This window comes from Gorilla gorilla, chromosome 10, assembly GCF_029281585.2.
Source record: "Gorilla gorilla gorilla isolate KB3781 chromosome 10, NHGRI_mGorGor1-v2.1_pri, whole genome shotgun sequence".
Lineage (NCBI taxonomy): Eukaryota > Metazoa > Chordata > Mammalia > Primates > Hominidae > Gorilla > Gorilla gorilla.
In genome coordinates, this window is record NC_073234.2 from 93502173 (window position 1) to 93527455 (window position 25283).

The following is a 25283-nucleotide window of genomic DNA, read 5'->3' on the forward strand; positions in this document are numbered from 1 at the left end:
TTTCCTTCTTCAGGATCTGTGAATGCACAGAAGCTGAGGCAGAGATAATTCTGCAGCTGAAGAGCGAGCTCAGAGAAAAGGAATTAAAATTAACGGATATTCGGCTGGAGGCCCTCAGCTCTGCTCATCATCTTGATCAGATCCGGGAAGCCATGAACCGGATGCAGGTTGGTACTGAAGCACTTTCAAGGAATAAAATGGAGAAACAAAAAAATGCTGCTTATTCTGTTCTCTTGGTTAACACAGAATAAATTCCACTTGGAAACCCACCTTAGAAATGTACTCTGTTTATTCAGTCTTTGCAACTCATTTCTTAGTACTGAATTGAGAATTTTGTCAAATCCAAGTTTGGAAGTGGGAGTGCAAACTGGCAAGTTGTATTCAAGAACCATTCAGGATACTGTACTAGTGATTGGATTCAGGTTGAGAGCTAAGTTTTTAGAGAAGCTACTACAATTCTTACTTCTTCACTTTTCCATCATTTACTTTTATCTTGGCATTTTGCCTGTTCTTTTGAAATCTGATTTTCACATACTTTCACCAGTTTTCTACTGAAATACAAAAGTAATGAGGAAACTGTAGAAATTCAACACAAGCCTTCTGAATACAGAAGTAAAAGTGATTTAGAATGCCATCTGTAAAAGTAAAGCTTGTGTATTTTTTTGAAAAACATCTAAAGGCTAAATTCAGAACCAGTCTGTGCTCAGACTAAGTTTTCATTTTATTATTGTATACCAGTAATCAGTTGGTACCACAGATGACTGCAATAAGAAAAGCTCATTGCTGAGCAGATTCATCTGCCACTGTATATGTTCATCTAAAGGCTTTTGTTGTTTTTTTATGAGCTTAGTGTCCCGATTGGAAGGAAAAAAAGAAACTTTTTCAGGTGTTAGATATGATTTTGGAGTAGTTTTAAATCACCTTATTGACATTATTTTTGTTTTGCTCTGTCTTTCAACTGTCTACAGATTTATAACAATATTACAAATGGTATTATATGCTTATAAGATTTTAACATCACCTTTAAAATGAGAAGTGTTATGAATGATTTCATCATATTTTTCTTAATTCAAATGAGACCAAGTCCTGGAAAAATTCTCAAACACATGATTTAGTTAAAAAATAATGATAAGCATGTCGAATGGTTGGATTGTCTATATTTGTGAATTCAGGAATGTATAATGTGTGAGAGAGAAAAAGGTTAAATTTCCTTCTGGGGAAGGAAATCCTATTTCATATCTTATATTTCTTTATTTAACATATTAACATGTTTTATTTAACTAACAAGCTAATTAACTCTGATAAAAGACTTGGTGCTATTTTCTCAATCAAACCAACTCAATTTTTTTCATGTTTTCCATCTCATAACAGAATGAAATTGAAATACTGAAAGCTGAAAATGACCGGTTGAAGGCAGAAACTGGTAACACAGCTAAGCCTACTCGGCCACCATCAGAATCCTCAAGCAGCACCTCCTCTTCATCTTCCAGGCAGTCATTAGGACTTTCTCTAAACAATTTGAACATCACAGAGGCTGTTAGCTCAGGTGATTTAGTGCACATGCTTGCCTGAATCACAGCATGCCCATGAGTTAACGGGTGGGAAGCCTGGAATTTGGAGAACTTTACGTACTCTTAAAAATGTTACACTCTAATTCTCAGAAATAGTCCTAGTTTGATCTTATAAATCTAGTCTACTTAGTTATAATTTTAAAAGCACATTCTCTGTCCAAAAGTCAGTCTTAGAGATAGGGTCTTCATAATATTTTTAAGAAATCACTTTTCCCTAGGAAGTACTTTCTCCATGATTCTGATGATGAAGAAATACTCTCAGTGATGATAATTAGTATTTATGGATATAATAATAACAACCCCATTGACTTTTATTGTTTTAAGTGTGCAAAACCCATTTATAAGTGTAGCAGGCTTTATTTTCTAAATCTGACTCGATGACCCTGCGTGATGCTGCTCTGAGAAAACAATAATGCTATTCTGTCACCCAGTCTGCAGCTCTATTAAATTTCCAACAAAGATAAAGAACACAGTACTAGTGATGGAACAAGGGTACAGTTTTGATTCGATTGCAAATAGAATCATATGACATAATGTCGTCTTAATATCTGATGAACCATTCAAGCATAAAGTGTAGCTGTTTCTGTGGAACAGTTCATTCAAGAGAATCATTTCAAGGATAGAGAATTTAGTCTATATAATATTTACATGAGGATCTGTGGTAATTGTGAAGCACGGCCACCAGATGACGCTTGGAAACCAATAATATGTATGTTCCTAGCCAACGTTAGATTCCACTATAGAATGGAGATAGTACACTGCTTGCCTTAAATCATATTAAAATACAGAAGGAGAAGGAGAAGGGAAATGACATGGCATGCTGATATTGATTACATTTCCAATGAATCACATCTCTTCTAAAAAGACAGAATGTTAAAAATTCTGCTATTATGGCTGCTCTTCATAATATAAAATAATGGCCTTCATCTTATATGTAAAAGACAAGTGGGCACTCCCTGTAATTTAAGAAAACAACTTTTATAAACTTCTGGTGGGGATTAGAGGAAGAAAATAAATTCTGAGAATAAGCATCAAGTACAACTAATGTCAGAAGCCAAGTAAAAAGCAAGAGATTTCAGAATTAAATGAACTTATAGATCATTAGGTAAAATAAGACTGTGGAAGCGGATGGTAATTTGAGTTTGTAAATTACACATAAAGTATTATCCACACTCAACAAAATATTCTGCAAAAGAAAGAACACAAATGTTTAAATGTATAGAATCTGGCAGTTCTGAACAACATCCTCTATGTTGGCTTGTTGCTGATGGACCTGACAGAGAAGTGAAGTAAGATCTACATCTCATAATGACCAGTGCATTTCTGGATCCTCAGGCTTGTCTCCTAGGGAAAGACAAAGGCCAGTACCTTATAGGTCAGACTAATGGCAGGATTTCACTGCCTTTTATAAAATTCTGTTTTATTTTATGAAAATATGATAAGGTTTGAAGGAGGCAAGTTTAATACTGAAGGTGGTTTAGAAAAAACAGACACATATTAAAAAAAACTTAATATCTAGGAAAAATAGAAGTCCTAAAGATAAATATAAAATCAAAGAGTTTAAATTTACGATTTCTATGTTTATTGGTCTTAACACATTGATGGCCATGATTAAGAATTTAAGGCAATTTTTTAGGAGGAGCCAAGTTTTACGTTTTTTAATACCTTTTTTTTACCCATTCCCTAAGTTATTTTTAATATATCTTATTTCCTTAATTATTTTTCAATAGTGATACTTATGTCTGAACTAAAAAAATTAAATCACACAACCAGAATATTGTTTTCATTACTTTCACTCTTGTGTAGTGGGTTCAACACTTGGAAATCAAAACTGCCTTTATGCTGGGGCTTTTTAACAGAGAGACTTTCTAAGTTTCATGATTAATCTTAAGATAAAGAAAGTAGGCAGGAGAGAGGATAATTGGCAAATATCTAGTTCCTGAAATATTAATTGCATGTTCCGTGCATCCAGTAAAGACAGACATTTGAGAAGCCTTCAGTTTTTGGCCAGAATTTTACTCAATTGTAGCCAGAATGGCAGACCTCTTTAATTTTTCCTTCAAAATATAGACAGAGGACCATGACTTATTTTCTAGTAAAAAACAAAACAAAACAAAAACAAACAAACAAAAATACAGAAGCCTCTCACATTAATCTTGCTGTTTTTCCTGGAGTTGTTTCATCAGGTGACCATCCTGTCAATATTCTCTGAACTGGGGAGATTCAGAGTCATGATGTGAGCCACCCACAGTCAACAGAAGGAGTTAGAATAAACACAAATAATGGCTGGAACAGCAAAACTTAGTAAACACTGAGGATGAAGTGCTTTAAAAGTATTATCTTTTATGTTCTCAATAACTCTACCAGGAAGGTGCTGTTAAAGCCCCATTTTATAGCTGAGGAAGCCAAGACTTAGGAAAGTGACTGTAACAATTTGTTCAAGATCATGAAATTAGTAAGCAGCAGAACTAATAATGAAACCCTGGCTTGGATGAATCCAGGACCTGGACTTTTCACTGTTGTGTTAATTTTGCTTTAAATAGCCACATAATAGAAGCAAAGAATAGTTATTCACTCATCTTTGGTAAATATTTATCCTTACTGTTGTCAGGAGAAATTTCATATTGTAAGTGTAGTTTTTAGAAGTAAATATGACATGAAATGAATAACATATTCCAAGGCAAATTTAAGCAGCTTATGTGGATCAACAATCAGGCCAACCTCCTTTGCTATGGACTACTTGGCCATGTGTGATTTGGTGCATACTTATTTCCATCCACATCATTTCATACTACTCCTCACCCTCCCCTTGTCTCTACATTCCTGCTACCCTAAACATCTCTCTGTTCCTTTAACATACCCAGCTCACACATCTCAGGGTTTTGCACTGTTTTTGTTGACTGAATCTTTTTCCCTGGTTCTTCACTTGTCTAGCATTCCTCAGCCTTCTGGTCTTATCTCCAAATACCACTTCTTCAAGGAAGCCTTCCAGGATGACCTATCTATCTAGAGCAGGCTCCCTTCAGTTACTTTCTATTTCATTGTCTGGTTTATATCAGCATAGTGCTTAACCTATTCTGAAATACATACTCCAAAAAAGCAAGGAATTCACTTTCTTTCTCATCTTGGTATTCATTCCCAATATGCAGCAAAATTTCTGATACCATTTATACCTAATAAATATTGGTCAAATATTTTTGAGCATTTATGAGTAATTAAGACAAGTACTAAAGTAATTTGATCACGAACTACCAGAAGTCTAGATGTGAATAGCCAATGGTAAACCACTCTAAACTTCTAAAAAAGGAGCAAGATAATTAAAATGACACTTAAGGAAGAGTTTTATTTTTGAGTGGAGTAGGTGAAAACGTGAAAGACTATTAAGATGTTAACTTGGGAAAATAATTAAACTCCAGTGCAGGAGATTATTTTTGATGATTTAAAAATTTATTGCAAAGCTCTAAAAGTTCTAAAAGTTCTCAAGCTCTAAAAGTTGTTTTTAATTGTTATGATCTTAGAGTATTTTTATTGCTTACTTTCAAAATTACATATGCTTAATTATTAAGATAATAGAAACCATTCTATTTTTAGAGGCCATCTTATTAGAGTGTTGATTTCTATGATGCTATAGTCATAACTTTTTTTCTATAAATTTATTGTCAGAGCAGTTGAGTCCTCTTTTCACCAGGAACATGTGCTCTTTAGAATGTAATGGAGTTTCATTTATCCACAGAACACTGTCTTAATATTAAGCATGGTTCTATGATAGTATTATTATTATTAAAGGAAAACATATATTTGGAATAGTTTGCCTTAATAATTCTCCAAATTGGAAATTAATCTGGTATAATATATTTTGAAAGTTAATCTTTAATCACCATTTAAAGGCTGATATTTTAAAGGTAGCTAACTTTATCATGCTTCTGTAACTCTTAGCTGATTACTAGAAATACTATTTTGGTTTTGAAACTATTAGCATAAAGGATTCAGGAGAGCAATCATAATTCCAGTATAATGCCACAGTTGAAATTCAATAACAGTACCTAATAATTATAAAGATAAGGTGAGTAGTTATATAGCTGGCTGTGTCAAATGCTTGAAAATAATTTCAGTTGACAGTCAATTTCAGCACCTTTACATTTATAAATTACATGGATATTGAGCTTGGATATTTTAGATTGGATAGAAAAATCAGATGGCTGTCAGTTTGTCATGGTTATAATGGTGACTAAATATTACTCAGACCTATGTGTAATAGAAAAAGAAAATTCTTATTTCCTCATCTAAAGTCAGTGAGTGGCCCAACACTTGAGTGAAGATCTTTGCAAGTAGAAATAAATTCTTAGATTGAAACTTTAGCCCAACCACAGTAATTCATCTTCTTGAAAGCCGAGGCTTTTCAAATCAGTTAGGCTGGAATGGGAAGCAAATCCCATTGAAAGATATAAAACTATGAGGGAGAAAAGAATGACAGTAAACAAATCTGAGCTAATGTTACACTGTTGTGTATGTCTTTCTTTTAAAATTTGATAGATATTTTGCTAGATGACGCTGGTGATGCAACTGGACATAAAGATGGCCGCAGTGTGAAAATTATAGTCTCCATAAGCAAGGGCTATGGTCGAGCAAAGGTACTTCTTTAATCTTAAACTCTTTATTACTAACAATGAGAATTACCATGAGTCAAGTGTATTTTATGTGTGAATATTTGATCTGGTAAATATCCTGCAACAATTGTGGATTGACATTAGCTTAACATGTCATACAAACATGAAAGGAACAATAAAGGGATGACATCATCATAGAGTTAGAAATGTGTCTTACATGTACCTCACATTCATTCACTGAAAATAATATTAACAGCCCCTCATTTCTAAAACTTTAAAAAATAGTTATTTCTTTGGCAAACATCTTGTCTGACATATTCTTTTGGTTTCACTTATTTGTTATAGGTAATGTTTATGATGTGCAGTTGCCAGAGCTGTCAATATGGTCTTTATACAAAGGGAAGACTCTAAACTAAATGAATATTTTAGAAATCAGAAAGACACATGTTCTACTGAACTTGGTAGGACAAATTCCATTGATGTTACTTGTCTATTTAAGCAAGGTCCTAGATGACCAGACAAGTATTTTAATTTTTTTGCAATGAAATATTGCCTTCAAATTGGCAATGCCATTCTGACTCTATCCCTTTCTTAAAACAACAACAGAAACAAATTTTAAGTTAAAATTTTAGCTGAGTGGCCAAAAATACAAATTTCTAAGTATCCAATTTTTTTACATCAAGCAAATAAAAATTCTTTAGAATTTTAAAATAAAGTACTTAAGTTTGAAAAGTAAGATAGCACTTGTGAATTCTTACCTTAAGCCAATGTTCCAAGGATTCCAATGCCATCAACTTTCTGCTTGAGCTGCAGATGTGTACCTACTTTTCCCAAGTGGGTCTTTATGTGAGAGACAGTAATACTCTTAGTGAAACATAAACTAACTTTGATTTAAAAGCAGCTTTTTATAAGGTATTGCATAAGCAGTAATTTTAACTGGGTTATAAACACACTGAAAAATAAGATTTCCTGTTCACAGTAATTCTAACAGACAATGCCTTTGAACATTTTTTTCTAAAAAAGCTTCCATGAAAGTACTTGTCTTATTCTACCTGGACTTCCATAATAAAATAACAGACTAGGTGGCCTAAACAACAGAAATTTATTTTCTCACAGTTCTGGAGGCTAGCCAGTCTAAGATCAAGGTGCTAGCTGATTTGGTTCCTGGTGAGGGCTCTCTTTTGCATTGCAGGTGGTGGAATTCATGCTGTGTCCTCACACAGTCTTACCTCAGTGTCTGTAGGTAGGAAGAGAGAAAGACTGCAAATCCTGAATTATTTACTTTACCCAGTAATCCCATCATGAAAGTCCCACCATTATGATTTCATTTAATCCTAATTACCTCCCAAAGACCTCATCTCCTAATACCATCAATTTGGAAGTTAGGGCTTCGATGTATGAATTTTGAGGAGACACAAACATCATTTCATAACAATAGTAACAAAAATCACAATTGTCAGCTGTGGATTTCTCAACTTATTCTGCAAAAGGTATTGGATTCTAACACAGATTATACCTGAATAATGGTGATAACCATTTATCCTTATGGTGCTAAATAGTACAGATTAAGAGATTGAGGGTCTGAGCCAGCTAAGTGATTTACCTAAGGTCACATTTCTTAATTAGGTGGTAGGTATTATGTGTTATAGAATCCATATCTTCTAACCCATGACTCAGTGATTATTCTACCTCCCGTTAATGATAACATACTTGGTGACTAGAACCAGGATTATAATATGTCAACTATCTAATTATATCTACTGGAATCATAATCACTATTTCGTTAACCATTTCTGGTCATCATAATAGAGGCTCTAGGTAGGCTACAAATTTTGAATTATTTACCTTTCTAATATATGTAGAAATTTCTCAAAATCCCATCCTACAAAAAAGATAGATTTGGAACCATTATGTTTATTATAAAATAATTACTTGTTTGATGAAACGAATCCTGTAGGTTTCTCTGGCAAGGTCTTTTAAATAGAGAATTTCTGATAAATTCAAAATGGAACCTGTTTTGTAGGTATGCAAATGCCTTATATTATCATAGATAACACGTTTTAAAGCGAGATTGGATTCTAGATTAAAATTAATAAAACAACTGAGTTTTGGACTTATCAAAGATAAGATCACAAAATAGTAAGATAAAGTTCTAGAATTCATATAATATGGTTCTGTTCTGTCTCTCTCACCATTTCCCTCCTACCAAGCTGCTTCTCTTTAAGAAAGTATCCACTGCATTATAATGCAAGAGTATTCTTTCAGATTCCTTCACCTTTGCCTTCTACAGAACAGGTCATGAATCAGCTTTCCTCGACATGCTGCTTTATCTCATCTCTTTCTTTCTTGTTGCTGTTGCTATTGCTGTTACTTTATTTGTTTGGTTGGTTAGTTGGCTGAAATATGTTTTATGTTATATAATCCACCATGTGTGTCTGTTACTATAGAAGCCACAGGTTTAACAAATAGTTTAGTCTTAACAACAACTACATTAACTAATTTTAATAGAAAATGTAGTAATAAAAAAGATACACGGTTGGATTTTATCTTACTTTATTTTGTTCTTATGTAGGACCAAAAGTCTCAGGCATATTTGATAGGATCCATTGGTGTCAGTGGAAAAACCAAGTGGGATGTCTTAGATGGTGTAATAAGACGTCTCTTTAAGGTATGTTGTGCAAGACACCCTAATAGTACTTTTCAAATATGTTTCTCTTTAATTGTTTTCCTTAACTTCAATAGCAGAGACACATCTTCTTTTCCTCTCCTCAAATAAGGAAACCTTTCTGTTTGTGCTATTTGATATTAACAGTTCTTATATTACCCATTTCTAATATTCTTGACAACTAGCTCTATATCCCTGTGAGTTATGTATTTGTTGTAGATGAGTTGAACCTCTGTTTTGACTTTATTTTTTGTGTGTACCATTGTAGGAATATGTATTCCGAATTGATACATCCACTAGCCTTGGTCTGAGCTCTGACTGCATTGCTAGCTACTGTATAGGAGACTTAATTAGATCCCATAACCTAGAAGTGCCTGAATTGCTGCCTTGTGGATACCTTGTTGGAGATAATAACATCATCACTGTGAACCTCAAAGGTAAAAACGAAAATGAAAAGCAAGGCAGAAATATAATTTTTAGCAACATTTTATTCTGCCCCCCTGCCCCTTTTTGGCCAGTTTCCCTTAAAATTTTTCTATTTGAAAACTCTGTAGTATTTTAAAAATCAATATGACTCATTTCATACCAAAACTATTAAATACTACAATCCTACTAAAAACACTAGAATATAAGGAAATTTAGTTCTTTGGGTTCTGGGATTTGAAGATTCAAGACTCACAAAAAGGAATGTGATTGAGGAATTTCAAATTTCTGGATTTTCTTCATTATCATCTTTCATTACAGGAGGATTCAAAACATTTAGTGTGTATTCCAAAGTTACATATTCATTGATATATCTTTGATTTTAAAATGTGTATGCCTAATAAATACCCCCCCAGGAAGAGGGAATAGAAGTTAAGAATCAAGGATGGAAAGTTCTGAGAATTTTCTTTGCTTTAGATGATGTGATTAATTATAGGCTAATGTAATATCTGAAGCATCTTTGTCTTCATAGTTCCTTGTTTATTTACGTTAAAGAATCAGGATACATCTATATAAACTGTGAGTTAATAGAGGAATTTGTCAATATTTGATTTTATGATGAAGGTAATTGAGTTCGTAAAATGAGATACTGTTGCTCCTTTCTTAATTCCTTGCCAAACGTAACAATTTGTATTCTTCAAAAGCTTGAGTGGTTGTACAACTAGGATGCATAATGAGAGATAGAAGAGAATAAGGAGATGGGGTGAAGAGAAAGTAGAAGAAAGCACACACACACCCCCATATATATATATATATGTATATATATATGTGTGTGTATATATATGTATATATATGTGTGTGTGTATATATATGTATATATATGTGTGTATATATATATATGGGTGTGTGTGTATATAATCTTCACATTTATTCTTCACATTCTTATAATCTTCACATTTATTCTTAACAAAGATAATCATCTTCAATAAAAGATGTTATGATAGCATTTATAATGCTTCCATTTCTCTCTGGAAACATAAATGAAAACAAGAAGTAGACAGTGGAGTGAAGCCTGAAGAAAAAGAAACAGCTTGCTTTTGTTTAGATGTTCACTCTGCCATATTACTGATATATTTTCTTCCTTGAAATGGCAACGCATATTTGTGGGATAGAAATATCTAGGAAATTATTTTTCAAGGACTCTATTCCTATGACTAACAATGCTGTTGCTGTTTAGCATGATATTTTAAATTCTAGCTTATGTAGAACAATAAATCATGCTTTTTTTTTGTTTCTTCTTTCAGGGGTAGAAGAAAATAGTTTGGACAGTTTTGTTTTTGATACGCTGATTCCTAAACCAATTACCCAAAGGTACTTTAACTTGTTGATGGAGCATCACAGAATTATACTCTCAGGACCGAGTGGTACTGGAAAGACCTATTTGGCAAACAAACTTGCTGAATATGTAATAACCAAATCTGGAAGGAAAAAAACAGAGGATGCAATTGCCACTTTTAATGTGGACCACAAGTCAAGTAAGGTATGTTACAGAATTCTAAGAGAACAACTGCAATTTATCCATAAGTGTTTTAAGCAATCAAATTATAAGATTTTGTGAGACTTCCATGTTGTACATGGAAAAGAATATCCATCTTTTTTTTTACTAGAATTATAACCTGGTGAGTGACCAAACTCTGTTTCATGAATTTGAACAAGACCACTATTTTCAGTAACATTCAGTTATCAGGTACTCCCCAAGATACTGAGAATATACAGAATAATATGACAGGTCCCCTATGGCATGGTTTCTCTTAGACATCCACCTAGAAAGTGTTACAGTAGAAAGAGGTCCGTGCACAAGCAACAAGGAAGAATAACTTTTCTTGGAGGCATCAGAGTTTTATAAAGGGGTAATAATTTGTTGGATCTTAATTGATAAGTAGGAAATAACATGGGTTTTGCAGGAATGGAGATTTGGCAATAATTAGAATATTCCAAGCAGATATTCTGGGAGCAGCAATTTGCTTATGTCACATCTCCCTAAAATTTTTGTTTAGGAACCTTAGGAAAGTTAACAACATTCAATTTCACCACCATCTAAGGTCTAATGTGCCATAGTAATCAGCCTGAACACTCAGATATTAAAAAGGCATGAGGGCCTATACGGCGTAGCCTGTGCTTTCTTATTTTCTGAGTAAAACAAAAAATCCTAAAAAGGAAATAGTTGAGGGCTAACATATTTTTAACACTAACCTAGTTTTACCTGTAATTATTTATTAAAGTCTGAATCAATGAAACCTAAAAGTTTCTATCGGGAAAATGCAGCTATTATAAGCAATACCTTGAGGGAATCCCAATTATACTAGGTCATATTACTCTTTCAAGGATAACCTGGTTCAATGATCTAAACTGTCCCAGTTTCTCAGAAACCTGAAGTCTGCAAATTTTCAGACATAAATGTGACTCCCAAGAGCAGCCCAAACCCATTAGATTATTGAAATAAGCCAGGCATATAGCTTAATGAACAAAAAGTTTTAATTTTCTCACCTGTAAAATGAGGGAAATAGTAGGGCTATTCTAAAGACTAAATAAATGAGTGTGTATATGCCTGTGTGTGTCTGTGTGTGTGTGAGAGAGACAGAGAGAACAGCACAAGTAGCAAGCACAATATAAGAGTTGCTTGCAATTTTTAGTTATAGCCCTTGGCTCCCAGTGAAGATTTCTCTCACAAGCATACACACACATATGCACAGTGCACGCACACATACACATACGACCACACACACATCTTTGTTCAAAACTGTTTTATATGTGTCCTTCAAAAACAACGATGTACATAAAGCACAATGGGATCTCTTAAAGTTAAATAAATGCAATACATAAATTCTGAATATTTCCTTGGAACTCAGACCTATTCAAATGTGGTTGAACCACCATCTAAAGAAAGACATAGAACCTGAGGTAGGGTATTTGGCTCTTCTTTGAGCAAAAGTAGGAAGAGCACAATTGTCTGTTTGCTTCAGCTGACATGTTTAATGCTTCATGTGAATTCTGTCTCCTCATATCTTTATATAAAAGCCTTTTAGCACAGTTTTAAATATTTTCAGCCAAAAAATATGAAAGGTTTGAAAGGCCTCTTAGTCATCTTCAGTGTTTGTTTTTTTCTCAATGTTGGTATGACAAAATTCTTTACAAGGTACTTTTTTTATGGAATAAAAAAGTGTTTAGAAAATAAGAGCAAAATAGATTTATTGGAGGAGACCATGACATTTTGATAAAGTTGAGGATCACTTAAAATCGTTTTGAATTAAATAGATGAAGCTTCATTAGAATGTAGTTAACATGCTAAAACAAAACAGGTAATTCCCATTAATTTTAAAACATAGCTTTCCCTAAAAAATATCTATCTGTCTATCTATCCGTCTATCTATATATGTATGTATATATTTCAGCTTAGGAAAAAAAGTTTATTGCTTAGAGATGTTCTGTTAAGAACATGTTAGTGTCCTATTAACTTTTTTATGGAATATTTCCAACACTCTTATTTTTTGCTTTTTCAGAGGACAGGCTATTTGTGCCATTATTAGGCCAGTTCAGTACTTCATTGCAAAATAATGGGCAGGGGAAAAGCATTGCCAAGCATTGGCAGAGCTAATGATGCTAGGAAACAGTCATAGGAAGAAACTGTTTTTATTTTTTTATTTTTTATTATTTTATTTTATTTTTATTTATTTATTTTTTGAGACAGAGTCTTGCTCTGTTGCCCAAGCTGGAGTGCAGTGGCATGATCTCGGCTCACTGCAACCTCTGCCTCCCGGGTTCAAGCGATTCTTCTGCCTCAGCCTCCTGAGTAGCTGAGACTACAGGTGCCCACCACCACAACCAGCTAATTTTTTTAATTTTTATTTTTAGTAGAGACGGGGTTTCACTGTGTTAGCAGGATGGTCTCAATCCCCTGACCTCGTGATCCACCTGCCTCGGCCTCCCAAAATGCTGGGATTACAGGCATGAGCCACTGTGCCCAGCCCAGAAAGAAACTCTTGAACAAATCACAATAGCATTCATTCCCAAGAAAACACAAATTATAACTAAAAAATATTTATTTTTTATGTTATTCCTTATGGTTTGAAGATATGAACAAGCTATCAGTAATGCTGAATACAAACTCGTTGCCAGAAAATTTGGACAATTTTTGCCAAATTGACAGAGAATAGCCACTATTTTCCTGGAAGTTGGGGGTGAGGGTAAGTGAGGATAAATATAAAAAAAGAGGGGATGACAAATTGAGATTGTGTTAGGGATACCAACAGCATAGATTTACTGAAGTAAAATGCTAATGAGGCATGAAATAATAAATCCTGTTCCTGAAAACCTGGAGCTGTGTAAATGCTGACGCATTTTATGCTGTGCCATAGATAGCACTGAAGAGACAAATCCAAAAAGCACTTACTGATTCAGAAAAAAAGAAGAAACTCGAACCACAAATCATCAAATGAAAAACATCTTTTCATGTTTTCGGTACCTCTGCACTTTACATTCTGTTCCTCTTCCCACACTTCAAGCCCTCCCTCAAGCTGCCAGCTGGAATATTTTGATTGAGAGCAGTACACATAAGCAATTACACTTTGTGACATTTGATATAGTAGGCCCAGAAGGCTAGAGGTGGATTTAGTAGAGAATACGTGGTCAGCTGAAGCCATTTGGAATGTTAGGCTGGAAAAGATCAGAAAACTGTACCTGATAGATTCCTTTTTAGTGTGTCTGGAGTCAGCATCTGAGAAAGCAGTGATCTACTGTTTTTATGGTAGATCACTGTGGTGTTCCACCTGTAGTTTCAGAGTATGGGATTCATCTCATTGCCAACTCCCATCTGGTAGATATGCCTGTTTCCTTCTACCTGACTAGATCTGGAAAAAAGACTTTTAATGCCGGTGCATCAGTGCCTCAATCTAAGATTTCATTTTCATCAAGCTACAGTGGGTATCATGAAGTTATTTCAAGGGAATCTGTGAAAAACTCCTAAGTTATAGGAAAAAAGTATATATGTGTTTGCCTGTTTCTACATCCATTGCTTTATACCTACCATCAGATTCCCAGGGGATCCACTACCCTCTCGAGAGGAAAGAAAGCCACATGATAATTAGAATCTAAAGGCTCTGATTGTCCAAAAATGACCCAGTGACCTGCTAATTACAAAACTCAATTCCTTTGTGCCTCCCCACTCTCTCTCTCTCTTTCTGACATTCATGTTATCATTTTCTCCTTGTTTTCTGCTCCCTACTAAATTGCTTTTCAGTTTTTTTCTCTCTGCTCTTCCTTCACTTCCCAGTAAATGAAACTGTTTTTCTTTATAATGAACTATTCTGTTCTCTCTCACTTTTATTCTCCTTTGGATGACTCTTGTGGCTTCAACTTGGCTTGACTTGTGTGGTTGACTTCAATTAAACACTATCAGCCACGCCCATTCTCCCAAATTTGTAAGCTTTCTATCATCCTACACATATGTTTCTATTCACCTACTAAATATACATGTTGACAATTTCAGCCCCAAACACATATTATAAGTTTATCCTCTTCCATTGCTTTCCAACAAAACCACCCTCCACCCCAGATTAACATCCTCCTCTGTTGTTTCTTGGATTTCTACAATTATTTTTTAACTGCTTGATACACGATTTCCTTTAAATTTCCCTTCTCTCTTTTTTTGGGATATATTCATTCACCTCATGGAACGTAGAATATCTTTTCATAATTAAAATCTGATCAGATTAAAATTTTTCGATGTTTTCTTATAGATTTCTGTACGAGATCAAAAACATCACATTGTTCCTTGTTCAGTCCCTTAGTATCTCTAGGCTTCAATAATTTCAACATTCTCTTGGCTGGTCTTGCTTCTTCCTTTCAATATGCTCACCACATGTTAAATCACCATTGTGACTACTTACTCAGGTCACCAGAAGAATGTTTCTTCACTGCCAAAAGGAGATGTCCAGCGATCTTACTAATCATTTAAGGTTGCAGTTTCCTTTACAATTTCATTACCACCATTTCCTTTCACAAAACACATATTCTTAGATTTTTTCCTACATGGATATCATATTTTCGTGTTTCTGACTGGTTATTCTTCTCTATTTGGAAAGCTCTTATGTTGTGTTTAAGCATCAAGGTATTACCCGATCTTAAAAATAAGGGAATAATAGCAAATAATACTGCCACCACAGTACCTTTTCCAGACGCTACAATCAATCTTTACATACTATAAACAAAATCTTTGATCTATACTTTTTTGAAGTAGTGTATTATTTTGTCTGTGAATTATTGTTATATATGTATATGCCTGACCTTCTATTCCAGGAAAGTAATAAGCTTCTTAAATGCTATTTCCTTTTCTAATTAATTCTTCTATCTTTCACATTTCTGTTTCCTTGGATAAATAAATTGCTTTCCTCTACTGAAAACAAAGAAGCAAACAAACATATCAATGTTCCACTCTTGTTTATATAATAAAATGCAACTTCTTCTGCATGGATTCGAAGTCTTTTTTTTCTTTTTTATTGCCACCACCAGTAGCATGTACTATATTTTTCTACAACAACAGAACACTTATTTCCCAAAACACATCATACACTTACACTTTTCAGGTTTCACTTTTTATTCTTTAGATTTCAATCCTTTTTATTATTATTATTATTATTTGCTTTTTTTCCCCCTTTTAACCACTGTACTCTGTTTTTCTGTGAACCTTAAGTCTGGATTAGATGCCTCTCTTATGTCTCCCTATAATGTTTTGTGCATTTCACTTAGCACACTGTATTGTGAATCACTTGCTGACCAGCTTCTCTGCTTATCGACTCTAAGTTTCTGAAAGACAGAAATTATGTTTTATCTCTAAATCCCTGGTGCCAGCAGGATGCGCCAGTTGGAATTAATCTCTTTCCCTCCTATAGGCCACATGCCTCCTTTATCCTCTCTCATGGAATGTTTTACCTCGCATTTTGTAAATTCATCATTATTTACATGTGTGCCTACCACCCCACTCAGGCTCCAGTGTTACCTCCTCCAGAAAACCATTCTTGACACCCAGCAGCTAGGCTAAATCTCTTCCCTTGACTTCTCATATCTCATAATATATTTATGATATTATATTGAAATCATTTGTAACATTTAAATTCCAGTCCCTAATGTGACAACTCTTAGAGCTTGCAGGGGAAAACAGCCTGATTACCCTTTTTAGTCCTCATGTCCGGAAAAGTACTTGATGCAGTTCATAATAAATGTTAAACCTACGGCCGGGCGCGGTGGCTCACGCCTGTAATCCCAGCACTTTGGGAGGCCGAGGTGGGCGGATCACGAGGTCAGGAGATCGAGACCACGGTGAAACCCCATCTCTACTAAAAATACAAAAAATTAGCCGGGCGCAGTGGCGGGCGCCTGTAGTCCCAGCTACTCGGGAGGCTGAGGCAGGAGAATGGCGTGAACCCGGGAGGTGGAGCTTGCAGTGAGCCGAGATTGCACCACTGCACTCCAGCCTGGGCGACAGAGCGAGACTCTGTCTCAAAAAAAAAAAAAAAAAAAAGTGTTAAACCTACTTCAACTCCATTGATAGCAGGAATCAGACTTCACTATTTTTCTATACCCAGGGCTTGGTCTAAGGCTATGAACGCAGTAGATAGGCAGTGCATATTTTATAAATGAATGAATGACTTAATGTAGCTAAATTAGTGACATAAATTTTATTTTTTCTTTTGAAGTAAATAGAATTCTCCAGAATATTCAACAGTTTTAAACATATTTTTCTGCATTCTCTGACTTAGGCAAGATTTATTTTATGTGATTAGCTCAATAGAAAACAAATAGTACTTTATTTCCTTAATACATTTTTATATTTGAACATAAATAAAAATTACTAAATGCCTCAAAATCCTGGCCCGTTGTTTTATCTCCTACTTTTATTTCAGCAGTGGTGTTACAGACAGAGAGAGGTTGCATCTAGAGTGAGCAATTCACATATTCACCTGGCTGCCAGAAACCAAAATCATGGAATTGTTTTATAACCCTGAGCACGATTTGCAAATTGAAAATGTCATTGTAAATATGCAAATATTATGGAAATGTTCTTACTGATTAGGATAATTTTAAGAAACCTAATTATGTTCCTGGCCTACCCATCTGTGAGAGCAGTCAATCAGCAAACTGGTTATCATATTTAGATTAAAAGCTATTAGACAGGAATAATACCTGTAAAAGAACCAATAAACTCAAGAGATGCTAAATTTTGTCTTTGTTTAAAATTACAGCAATGGCATGCAGATTATAAATAAATAATAAGCATACTTTTATCAAGGTCCTATGGCTGTACTTTTAGATATACCCCATCTACATGAATTAGAATTAACACATTAAAAATATTAGTGGAACCTGAGAAATGCCATTTTGAATTTAGTTCATACTTGAAATATTAAGGTTGCTAAAATTTACTTTTATCATTGAATACCAAAAGTCAGAATAAAATCTCAATATATGTGGTTTATCATAAGAGTTCATATCCAGAACTCATTTTGGCTTTTCTTTCAGGGAGAAAACCACTTAGAAATATGCCGTCATGTTTATACTTTTATATTTGCTGCAGGTGTTTGGTACTGGATCTTCTATTGCTTTCCTTTTTCTTGCTTTCATTTAAAAAAATTATTCTGTCAGCAATATATGGTTTTTGATTCGTAGGAAAAGATTTTACATCAGTTGAATAATCTATGACTTTAATGAAAGAAACGGAATAGAGGACAAAGTGTGCTATTCCTAAAATATTAACTGCTTCCTATTAGTATAAATTTATCACTGACGTATCTGTTTTCTTCATTTTTTAAAAGGAATTGCAACAATATCTAGCTAACCTGGCTGAACAGTGCAGTGCTGATAATAATGGAGTGGAGCTCCCAGTTGTAATAATCCTTGATAATCTTCATCATGTGGGCTCTCTGAGTGATATCTTCAATGGTTTTCTCAATTGTAAATACAACAAATGGTATGCTTATCAAATATTCTGAATAATGAAATATGAAATAATTATCATCAAATTTGCCTTCTTGTGCCTGTATGCATTTTTAAATTTGTTTAATATTTAATTTTTATTTTTTAAATTGACAGATAAAACTGTACATATTGATTGTGTACACCATGATATTTTGAAGTAAATGTACACTGTAGAATGATTAACTCCAGCTAATTAACATGTGAACTACCTCAGTAGTTATTATTTTTAGACTTACAATAGCTGTCATTAATTTGAGAAACCCTCTTTAATATTATACCACAGTTTTAAAGACTCCATATGCATTCCTTAGAATGTCTATGTATTCATTCAACAACCATATCCCAGGCACTCTTATGGAAGCATTACTTCCTTGATGATGTTAGCTTCTGCAGACATGATGAACATTTGTGAAACCAACATCAATGATGGAATAGTTTTAATCAGGAAAATTAAAAACTAACTGGAGCCTTTAGAGCTCTGGTTTCATTCTCAGTTCATATTAAAGTTTAAATTCAACCTTTCTATAGAGATAAACTTAATATATTCAGATATAGCTCCCTCTATTAATGAGTATGATTTTTAACTATTTACAATAAAAGGAAAGGTTAAAGTAAGGTATTAAAAAATCTTAAAACCCACTAAAGATTTATTGTGGCATGGCCTCTAAAGAAAGGACATATAAGAATATCAACATAAAATAAATAGTTTTAATAGTGCCAAATATTCCAATTATCTCTGCTAGAGATTTTTGGAAGTTACAAATGATCAGCATAAAATAAGGAGTGAAAGAATACAAATTTTCTCACAATATTAATAATCTTTAACATAACTATGAAATATTAAAATAGTAAAAGTTAATAAATTTTATCATAAGCATTATAAGATGTTAGAGTGGGACAAAACCCCTATGATTATACTAACTAAACTCTTTACTCAAATAATGTAAATTACAAATAAACTCAGGCTCAGAGAGAGAAAATGCCTTGCGTTGATTCCAGAACTGGAATTAGAAACTCAAGTATCAATTTCTAGTCCAGTGATCTTTGTCATTTTCTATTACAGAATTACCCTTTAAAAGACAAATATTGAAATGGAATAATCCATATCTATCCTAGTAGTTTTCCAAGATACTTTTAATGAATTAATCACTTTTACCTCCAGTAAATTAAAATTTTCTATTTATTTTTTTCTAGTCCATATATTATTGGAACAATGAATCAGGGAGTTTCTTCATCACCAAATCTAGAGCTGCATCACAATTTCAGGTAAAGTTAAGTTGAAGGTTTTTTTGTTTTGTTTTGTTTTGTTTTGTGTTGGGGGGGGCAGGGGAGGGGGTTGGCATTGTTTCTTTCTGTTTGTTTTTGTGGTTTGTTTTTCCATTTGTACTTTGACAAATCTTGCCAGAGATGACCTGTGGTGTGAAAATAATTCTCACTTCTGACACTCTTTCTCAAGCGAACATTTCGTGATCTTCAACCTGTAATCAGATGTGTTTCTTTAAACAAACAAACAAACCAAAAAAAAAAAAACAAAAAAAAAGGAAAGAAAAAAGAAAAGTAAAGTAGATGTTTTTTCTGTTCACTATGTCCCTGGTTAAAGTAGAGCATATTCCTTCTAAGTGTGAGAAATGTGAAGAGAGTTGCTATTTCAGGATTTGTGATTCTCCTACAGAAGAGTGATCAGCATTTAGACTCCCACTCACTTCTGACGCACATGAGCTTCTTTTTAGCTCAAAAAGTAGAGTTAGCTACATTATAGCTCTCATCCTAGTAGACCTCCTAACACCTTTGATCATGAAAAGGGGTGGCCACCAATTGAAATGGGAACATTATTACTTTCTATTGGAAAGTAATAATGAATAAATAAATAATAATAATGAATCACTGTGAATGTAAAATTTAATTTATATAAAAATGTCTGATTTTTTTTCTTTTTGTAGGTGGGTATTATGTGCAAATCATACAGAACCAGTGAAAGGCTTTTTAGGCAGATATCTTCGAAGAAAACTCATAGAGATAGAAATTGAAAGGAACATTCGCAATAATGACCTAGTCAAAATTATAGATTGGATTCCGAAGATGTGGCATCATCTCAACAGTTTTTTGGAAACACACAGTTCTTCTGACGTTACCATTGGTGAGTTCCAAAATTATAATATGCCATTTTCCAGGAACTAACAGTGCTTGGTAAAGACGGCCAGATTGGATGGTAGAAAATAACAAGCAAAGCTAATGCTTATTCAAGCTTCCAAAGATTTATTTTTTTCCCTTCTGAAAGTTTGCGTTCTTCTTCTTTGTATCTCCAATTAAATCCATTTTGTCTTGACAGTTATGTTTTACTAAAATATTACCGAGATCAGATAAGTTCAATATGGACAAATATCTAAAAATCAGATAACCACTGGAAATGAATAGTATCGATTTAGGATACTTTTTATGCTAAAAACAAATTTGGCTAAATAGCTCATGTCAAATAAAGTTGTGAGGAAAGATGTTAGTTACAGATAACTTAAATGCTTTGTAGATAATTTAAGTGTTCTGTGTTTTTCATGAAGACAAAACTGTTTTGAGTTATTTCTCTTTTAGTTTGCATAAAGATATTTACATTTTTATTCCTTCTTTAATTGCATGTACAGAAGTCTCTTTCACATTGTTATGCATCATAAAAATGTACTCACTGTCAACACAGTTTAGATTAGGAAGAAGAATTCTACACTGGGACCAGAACACTCATGCCAGGTCCCAATTCTGCAAATAATGACGTGTTTTATATTTGGCAATTCATTTCAGCACAGCTTTGTTGCTTGTAAAATGAAACAGGATAACTGCATTATGACTTTTATCATTTCTCCTGACTCTAGTATATTGTGCCCTAGATTAATATTTATTGTAAAAAGATAGAAGAGGCTAGGATATTGGATCTTCAGTAAACATGCTTTAATAATAATCAAGCTGGCCAATAATACAATTTTCTAGGAATTTTGCAAGAAATATATTATATTCCAAAATGGTGTCTAGATATGTGTTTAGATTATTAAATATAACTCTTAAAATATTTTATTTATTTCTTATCAGGTCCCCGACTATTCCTTCCTTGCCCCATGGATGTAGAAGGTTCTAGAGTATGGTTCATGGATCTCTGGAACTATTCTTTAGTACCTTATATTCTGGAGGCAGTGAGAGAGGGTCTTCAGGTATAGTACTCAATTTTCATTGCTATTTTTTTAAAAAAAAGCAAAAAAAAATTACTTTAAAAGCAAAAAAAAAAAATCTGGGTATTTATGCAGAAAACTAACGGCATGAACTATATGAATAGAGCAATATGGTTTTCAAGAGCAAATAGTTTGTAATATTTTGCCTGTTCTGAGAACAAGTTTGTAAGAGAAAGAAAAGGCACAGTTATTTCAACAACTATACATTTAAGTCCAAATGGTTGTCATGGATGTTTACAGGTTGTTTTTGTTAGACAGCTAGTTAATTGCACAGTTCTACATCTTATGACGCAGCTATGTTTACATGAGCCTTGACCATTTATATTCTTATCACATAATTTCCTTTATCTTTTTCTTCTTTTCTTTCTCCTTCCTTCCTCACTCCCTCCCTCCCTCCCTCCCTCTCCCCCTCCCCACTCTCTCTCTTTCCTCTCTCTCTCTTTCTTTCTTTGTTTGTTCTTCTTCTTCTTTTTTTTTTTTTTTTTTTTTGAGACAGGGTCTCACTCTGTCACTCAGGCTAGTGCGCAGTGGTACAACCATGGCTCACTGCAGCCTCGAACTTTTGGGCTCCAGTGATGAGGCTTTCCAAGTAGGTGGGAGTATAGGCACACACCACCACACTCAGTTATTTTTATTGTTATTATTATTATTTTAGAGACATGGTCTCGCTAGGTTGCTCAGGCTGGAATTGCTTTTTCCTTTTTTTCACATAATTTTTGACAGGTAGCTTTTGCTTGTAAGTTTCCTGTTTTTAGTATACTTCATTGTTGGAAGCCCTTTAATGTCACTTGCAGGATCCTTTACTATTTTGGAGGGAGTACTCTAAATTCTAAGAGAGTCAGTTGGTCTTTTGATCTATTACAGATTGGTTTCACAGCATCTTTGCTCTTCCTCTCATGTGCCTTCTATCTTGAGGCCCTGCAACCAAGGCCCTTCTGTTTTTTCCTAACTAAAAGATGAAAATGTATCATTAAAAAAAATCCCTGTTTCTCCAACAAAATACATGTCATTTTTCCATAAGTATTGCTATTTCCTTAAGTTTGATTTGAAATTGTAGAATTATAAAACTCTTTAAAATCTGTGTAACATAATCACCCAGTTTATTGAGGAAGAATCTCATCTCCTTTTCAATAACTCAGCCAAGACATCTCTATTTCTGGTTTTTACAACTACTACTAGAATTAAGATATAGTTTATGTTTTCCACATTCAGTCGTCTACAATAGTGTGTTGTCTTTATTTTGCTATCTAAAAAAATTGTCCATCTATTTTTCCCTCTTTTACTCCCTTTTACTATCATGCTCTCTTTATCTATTGAATGGCATGGCAGTATTTGGAACTAAAATGATAGTTCTGGTGAACATGATGAATTTTATGAGGATACTCTGAAGCCTCAGAGATAAAGCTAAGATCCTAAATAATGCTATTGATTGGTTCTACTCTAGATTTAAATAATCAAATTTAACACTTTTAAAGGTATGAGCCGATCTACCCCAAGCAGGTGCCTCCAATAAAATAAAAGCTTATACAAATGTTTTTATTTTTCAAGTATAACATATTGTGTTTCAGAATTCTTCTAAAACTACTATAGGATATACATTGGATCTTTCAATGTTGATTATTTGTACCAAAAAAAACATTTTATGAAAATTTTAGAACTCATAAGTTTGAAGTTAATATTTCAATACATTATTTGTTCTCCAGCTATGGTTTTGGTTTTAATAAACCATTATCTAAGTATTTATAAATACATTTCTCCTCATTTAATATTTGTTTACTAATAGAAAGCAAAGGAATCTTTGTAAAAACCTTGAAATGATAATAGCTAAAATGCTTAGCATCCTTAGGTCTTATTTCAAAAGGTACATGGGTTCTTTTTTCATATTTAAATTAATATTATTTATAGAACATTATTTGGAGAATTATAATTCTATAAAGTTTCCATTTGGGCAAAAGTATAATCACTTAAGGATTAGTTTCTCAAACTAAAACTGAGAGATATTTCAAAATTATTTTTGAAGAGGGATAAAAATGTCTCATTTCTTGCTGTGGTTCAGGATGTTTAGTAGTAGGTTAGTGTGAAAGATGAATCAACCGTGATTTAGGGCTTTTTGGGGGAGGGGAATCCAGCACATGGGAAGGGAAAAATTGGAAAGTCCTTTTGTGGGTAGACAGTTTGCTTTGCTATTGAAGACTATGCTGGGCCAGAAAAGTCTATCAGCTGAAAATATTTCTAGGGGAGCAAGAAGCTCATATCTGTCATGATCCATTCCCATGGATCTACTGGCAACAAAGAATCTTGGATTGGAGAAAGAAGTGGAGAAACAAAGCCTGGTAGCAAAAATGACACTCTAAAGTTTAGAGTAATAAAATAATCTCTTCAGATGAAGGCGGATTTTTTTTGGTGAAAAACCTTATGGGGAATGCACTCTGCCAGATGTTTTAGTTGGAAAAGATGTTGGTGATACAATGGATTTTGACTTTTATTCTGGTGGATTCTTTCTTAAAAAGTCAGCTATCAATTCATCTCATTCTGAATATTTAGAGTTCTCTTTGTTCAATTATTTTTTCTACAATATGTGTTTCACTCGGAAATATAGTGTTTGGCCCATTTAGCTTTTCATTGGTCTCTTCCAATTTTGCTGTCCTGGATGGTTCTTTAAAAACCTAGAATTAATTGATTCTAGACTTACATTAAAACAAACAAATAAACATAATTAAGCTTTCCAAGAATTATACATGTTTTTCTTCAATTGGTTTAAGTTGTGTAGCATGCTATATGTTACATCTATAAAGTAAGTTTATAACTGAGAGGAAACTTTTGCTCTAAAACAAGATAACTATTTTAAAAAAAAGTATAATGATTGTACCTCTGTTACCATCTCCTAAGGAAATGCACATATATCAGTACCTAGACTCCCTTTTATTTTAGGTAAGTCCAACTTCTCCAGAAGAAACTCAAAAGAAAACTCCAAGGCAGTCCATGAAGTTTTTATGGTGTTAATGTCCACCATTTTCCCTTTTGTCTTTACTGAACCAAAACAAACTATACAAAACAGCCATCTAACAACAAACCAAAGTATGTCATCTGAGACCAAATAGGCACCTACTAACCAGGATTGTCCTTGGTAAAGCAAGTCAAATGGGGAGGGAAAGTAATTTAAGGAAAAAGTGTCCCTATGTTACTGCCCCCTTCTCTTAATTTTCACTTTTTTTCTGTTTTTTTCCTGTGCCCTTGTAATATTATACTTTTTTTTTTTTTTTTTTTTTACAATGTCTCATTCTTCTCTTCAGGCTGCCCTTTCTAGTTTGGATTCAGCTTTGCTTGCAGCTTAAAAATGTTTAACATCTCTTGGATTTATCTGATTCTTCCGTTTCACTGCCAGTACTTTAACCAGGCTATATCAGCTCTTCCTTATTGGGCAAATTGCACAATAAGGGTTCTTGCAAAGTTGATAATTCAGTTTCCTATTTTTTATCCTCTTTTACTAGTGTCCTGAAACACAAACATCTAAAAAGAGTTTTTCCAAACACCGCATGTTCTCACTCATAGGTGGGAATTGAACAATGAGAACACATGGACACAGGAAGGGGACCATCACACTCCGGGGACTGTTGTGGGGTGGGGGGAGGGGGGAGGGATAGCATTAGGAGATATACCTAATGCAAAATGACGAGTTAATGGGTGCAGCACACCAACATGGCACATGTATACATATATAACAAACCTGCACGTTGTGCACATGTACCCTAAAACTTAAGGTATAATAATAATA

The 25283-nt window shown here is 33.8% G+C and overlaps 1 protein-coding gene across 6 annotated transcripts in view; it reads left to right on the top strand.

Annotated features, from left to right (window-relative positions):
* NAV3 (neuron navigator 3) overlaps window positions 1–25283 on the top strand; it is an 890287-nt gene that overhangs the window by 856347 nt on the left and 8657 nt on the right. For all 6 annotated transcript variants that reach the window (XM_055359213.2, XM_063694177.1, XM_063694178.1 and 3 more), the window contains 10 exons: window positions 14–167; window positions 1372–1546; window positions 6105–6202; window positions 8751–8846; window positions 9112–9280; window positions 10571–10806; window positions 18134–18288; window positions 19491–19562; window positions 20237–20433; window positions 21372–21490. In XM_055359213.2, coding sequence (XP_055215188.1) covers window positions 14–167; window positions 1372–1546; window positions 6105–6202; window positions 8751–8846; window positions 9112–9280; window positions 10571–10806; window positions 18134–18288; window positions 19491–19562; window positions 20237–20433; window positions 21372–21490 — 1471 coding nt within the window. The remainder of the gene's footprint in view (window positions 1–13; window positions 168–1371; window positions 1547–6104; window positions 6203–8750; window positions 8847–9111; window positions 9281–10570; window positions 10807–18133; window positions 18289–19490; window positions 19563–20236; window positions 20434–21371; window positions 21491–25283) is intronic.